The sequence below is a fragment of the Myotis lucifugus genome, unplaced genomic scaffold (genome assembly GCF_000147115.1).
Source record: "Myotis lucifugus unplaced genomic scaffold, Myoluc2.0 scaffold_312, whole genome shotgun sequence".
In the NCBI taxonomy this organism is placed as follows: Eukaryota; Metazoa; Chordata; class Mammalia; order Chiroptera; family Vespertilionidae; genus Myotis; species Myotis lucifugus.
The window spans coordinates 681,951-686,967 of record NW_005871360.1 but is presented as its reverse complement, the minus strand read 5'-3'; the positions used below and the strand labels follow the sequence as shown (position 1 = coordinate 686,967).

Below are 5,017 nucleotides of genomic sequence, written 5' to 3'. Positions count from 1 at the left end.
CCTAGCCCCTTTCCCTTTTATAATCCTGTTCCCTACACCTTGCTGGGAAGACAGGATTTGAAGGCTTGTAAACGCCCCGTCTTACCGGTTGGCTACCCTTCTCAATAAACACCTACTATGACTCAACCCTGCCTTCGTTATTGGACACAGCAACAGGCAGCCCGAGCCCAACCGGGGGTTTCCCGGTAACATATTTTGGCGACTCTGCTGGGACCCCCTCCTCTGAGCCCTAAGGTCAGACCCTTCGGGGTTTGCCAAAGGACTCAGGTGGTTGCCTGGACTTGGGAAACTTCTTGCAGGCACCTGTGGAAACTCTTTAGCAGCTGCCGAGTTATTTAACTCTTTGACTTTCCTTAGGTGCTTACAAACTTTCCCAGTCACCTTTGCAGTTGTTGAATCGGCTTTCTGTTTGGGTGCCTATTATCTGTAAGTCTCAAGCACTGTAAGCCGGGAGTGGCATTAAGGTACCTTCTGTTTCTGTTTGTGGGTGTCGAATAACTCAAAAAGCATGGGAAATGCACTGGCAACCCCGCCGGAGTTGGTTGGTCCATTTATACTTTGGCTTCACTCCTAAATATCCTCTAAGCTGGGAACAAGAGGAGATTAGTGTGTGGGAACGCAAGGTGTGAAGTTCTTGTCTGAGGGTTGTACACGCCTGTCAATGTCATATATGAGTGTCTATTGATTCTTGTTTTGTGTGTCTCTGTTGTTTGGTTTCTAATGAAAGTTCTTGTCTGTCTGTATATAATGTAACTTGGTTACTGATGTTCTTTGCTTGCTTTCTTATTTTGGGGGGACTTAGTTTGCTTTCTGGTTTCTACTGAGAAAGAAAAACATGGGAAAGAATCGTTTAAACTCCCCAAGTATTTATCCTAGAGGGCCGGAGCTGCAGAAGTACCCTTGAATAGGCTGCAGAAGCGGCAACAGAGGGGTGAGGGGTGGGCACTCTTCTTGTAAAGAAAAAAAATGGTGCTTTTATACTGAAGTGATTGGAGGCCCAGGCATTGCTGCAGTAGAAAGCAAAGGTTCTCTGGATTTATAGAAATACTGGCAAGAAAAATCAGGAGAGACAGAATTTGATTATAGGACTGAGTGAGCTAAAAATAATTGTATGGTTTTTGTAACTGTTACTGAAAATATTGATTTTTAACCTTCTTGTTTTCCAGACATAAAGAAACTTGTTTCTTTTCTTAAAGCAATTTGGTAAATTATACTTTGATAAGCAATATTTCTCCATACCTGACACCTCCAAAATTTAGAAACTTTTAGTGAGTAGTAGTATTATTCTCATGGCAATGTGTTTGTTTGCATGAATCCAATAAGAATCTCATTTCTTCATAACAGGACGTAAGTCAGTTTCCAGTTGTGGTTTTATTAACCAAAGCTTTACTGGAATGTCATGTCTGAGAGAGAGACATGCCAGGACTCTGGATGTCACCAGAAAGCTCTCAGGAATGAAGATTGACTTTGAAGCCAATAAACCTCTTGGATAAAGAGCCTGGCACCTTACTTGGTCACATGGTTCATGGTGGCTTTTCCAGGTAAGGAAGGAAGGTTACTTTCCTGAGAGATGGCATGAAATGAACCTCAAGACACTTGTGGGGACTGCAACTTGAGGAATGCACCCCAGTTCTGTAGGTATTGTAGGCAAAGCCTGAATGGCAACTGTGTGGCGTGGCTTCTTTGCCCTGGGAAGAAACTTTCTCACGAGATTCCAGCAAAGCATATTTTTAAAAAAATAGCCTAAGTGATCAATTATTATTCTTGTTGTGTTTATGCAAACCATCAGGCCAAATTGTAATGACTTAATACAGTAAATAAATTGGTCTTAATTTGGCTCTTTGATGAAAATGAGGGTGATTTTGGGGAGAAAAATTGTGTTTCAACAGGATTTTTTTTTTTTAGTCCTCACCCAAGGGTATTTTTTCCATTGACTTTTAGAGAGAGTGGAAGAGAGAGGGAACGACAGAGAGAAATATCGCTGTAAGAGTAACACAATTGGTTGCCTCCTGCACACGCCCTAACCAGGGCCCGGGCTGGGGAGAAGTCTGCAACCGGCTAGGGCTGGCAGGGTTTTTTGAGAGGGTCTGCAGCACAACTTTACAGCTGGTCCTAAGGGAGTCTCCCTTGTCCCTTCCACCCCCACACACGGCCGTAAGTTTAAGCTGAGAAGCACCGAAGCAACAGGGTAATGACAAGGGGCTTTGGGAGTCCTGGTTATCCAGTCTTTTTTCTACTCATGTCCAGCCCCACATGTACTAACCACTGTCTTTTGATGGATCACTTTTGGCCCTTAAAATCTGATGGATCTGACAGAACTCAGCACATAATGGGAAGGTCTGGCTGCGTGGTCACTAATGTCCTACTGGCAGGTGCTTTATCTCCACCAGAACCGTGTAGCAAGCCAGGGGCTATTTATTGAATGGTGTACACTTTTCTGATGCAGATGGCATAGCTTTGCTCCAGAGCTTAGGAGTCTATGTTGGGGCTCCTATAAACTCCACATGGTGCCTTTTCCTACCACTGATAACCATTAGAACTGTGGGTTCCGCTGCTTGAACCACAGCCTGGACCTGATTAAGAGTCTCTCCTGCCCCAGGAACCACTCAAACCTGACAGCACTCCATGTAGATAGGTTAGCACAGTATTCTGTTAAGTATTCTGTTGAATAGTTTTAGTTTTATGTATTCTAGACTTGGAAAGTAAAAATAAAGTAGGATTTTATTATTATTATACTTTTTGAATGTCTTATAAAAAGTGGGGCATTTGTAACAATGTTATGGAGGAAATCTCTCTTTAACTCACAGTGCATTTTGCAACTGTAAGAGCAAAGGTAAGGAATTCCAGTGAACTGATCTTTTAGGGTGCTCTTCTATGATAGGTTTCTTAAAAAACATTCAAGAAATGTTTTACTTTCTTACCATCTTGAAACAAACCAGCCCTAGCTGGTTTGGCTCAGTGGATAGAGCATTGGCCTGTGGACTGAACGGCCCCTCGGGTTCGATTCCGGACCAGGGCACATGCTCAGGTTGTGGGCTCCATCCCATGGGGGGGGGGGCGTGCAGGAGGCAGCTGATTAATGATTCTTTCTCATCATTTATGTTTCTATCTCTCTCTCCCCCTTCCTCTCTGAAATCAATAAAAATATATTTAAAAATATTAAAACAAAAACAAAAAAAACCCCCAAACCAACCAACCAAACCTTCATTTCAGCTTTTCCCATCCACCATCTATGGTGTAACCACTGCCAAGAGGCAGATTTTTGTGAAAACCCTTACAGGGAAGATCATCACTCTTAACGCTGAACCCTCGGATACAACAGAAAATGTTAAGGCCAATATCCAGGATAAGGAAGGAATTCCTCCTGATCAGCAAAGACTGCTCTTTGCTGGCAAGCAACTGGGAGATGGATGTACTTTGTCTGACTAGATACAGGGGTGGGCAAACTTTTTGACTCGAGGGCCACAATGGGTTCTTAAACTGGACCGGAGGGCCGGAACAAAAGCATGGATGGAGTGTTTGTGTGAACTAATATAAATTCAAAGTAAACATCATTACATAAAAGGGTACGGTCTTTTTTTTTTTAGTTTTATTCATTTCAAACGGGCCAGATCTGGCCCGCGGGCCGTAGTTTGCCCACGGCTGGTAGAACATTCAAAAGGAGTGCACTCTTCACCTTGTGTTGAGACTTCGTGGTGGTGCTAAGAAAAGGAAGAGAAGTCTCGCATCGCTGCCAAGAATAAGCCCCGGAGAAAACGTTAGCTGCAGTCCTGAAATACCGCAGCGCACGAGAAGGGCAAAGTTGCTCGACTTCGTCTGGAGTGCCCCTTAGAAGAATGTGGTGCTGGAGATTTCATGGCCAGCTACTTTGACGAGTATTATTGTGACAAATATCTGACCGATTGCCTCAACAGAATAGAAGACAATTAATTGTATATGGGTTGATAAAAGACATAGACTAACATTAAAAAAAACCACACCTTAAGCATTTCAAATGATAAAGTCACAAAAGCATTTTCAAAGTCCAATTTGTATATATATTTAGCGCCTACTATATCTTCTGTCCTTGTTAAATATTCTTTTTTTAAATTATATTTTATTGATTTTTTCAGAGAGGAAGGGAGAGGGATAGAGAGTTAGAAACATCGATGAGAGAGAAACATCGATCAGCTGCCTCCTGCACATCTCCTACTGGGGATGTGCCCACAACCCAGGTACATGCCCTTGACCGGAATCGAACCTGGGACCTTTCAGTTCGCAGGCCGACGCTCTATCCACTGAGCCAAACCGGTTTCGGCAATATTCTTATTAGCATTTAGCAGTTAGCATTTTAATGCTTCTCACAAGTGGAATTTTCAATTAGGTCTAGTTCTGAAGGAAATATTAAGTCGAATATGTGGAGCTATGATTGATAACCAGTCTGAGCAGTAATGAAGCTATCTTTATATGTCAACAGTTTTTCTTCAATTGGAAATGTTAGCTATCTTAAACTGGACTCAGCAACAGCCCAGATGCAGGTGTCTGTTAGGGCATACGGCATGTTCTGAGTCACTCTAAGACAGCAGACAACTAATCTCATTTAATTCCTGAAACTTGTCTCTCTTCAGCAGTTCCTTAATAGGAATTGCTGCATGATCAACTCTTCTTTATTAGAACAGTTTTAAAGACCCTCAATCAGGCGCGGTTGTCGTTTTCAATCAGGAGGGAGTCTCAGACTCTGAGCCCCAGATCCGGGCGAGTCTCTAGGGACTCAGACTCAAACGGGAGAGGCGGGATTGTCTGGCATTGTTCGGAACGTGAGGGCAGCTTTCTCTCCGAGGTTTGCAGCGGTTGCTGGGGTTCTGAGAAGCAGAGCCTCTGGGAACGGGACTGAGAGCAGCCATATCTGCTCCCTCCACCCGCCCTGTTGACCCCGTGTGACCCGCCCCGCCCAAGCCCTGCGCAGAGCCATATGCCGGATAGCCTCAGGCAAAGGCTAGATTAGCACCTCTCCAGAGGACAGAAGTTTTCCCACGGC

The 5,017-nt window shown here is 43.8% G+C and overlaps 1 protein-coding gene across 1 annotated transcript; it reads left to right on the top strand.

Annotated features, from left to right (window-relative positions):
* Positions 1-508: 508 nt before the first annotated feature.
* LOC111828258 (ubiquitin-40S ribosomal protein S27a-like) lies at positions 509-3,951 on the top strand. Its single transcript, XM_023764014.1, is given in 4 exon segments — positions 509-541; positions 3,214-3,441; positions 3,650-3,757; positions 3,796-3,951. Coding segments are annotated over 4 exon segments (504 nt in total). The 3' UTR covers positions 3,931-3,951.
* Positions 3,952-5,017: the final 1,066 nt, after the last annotated feature.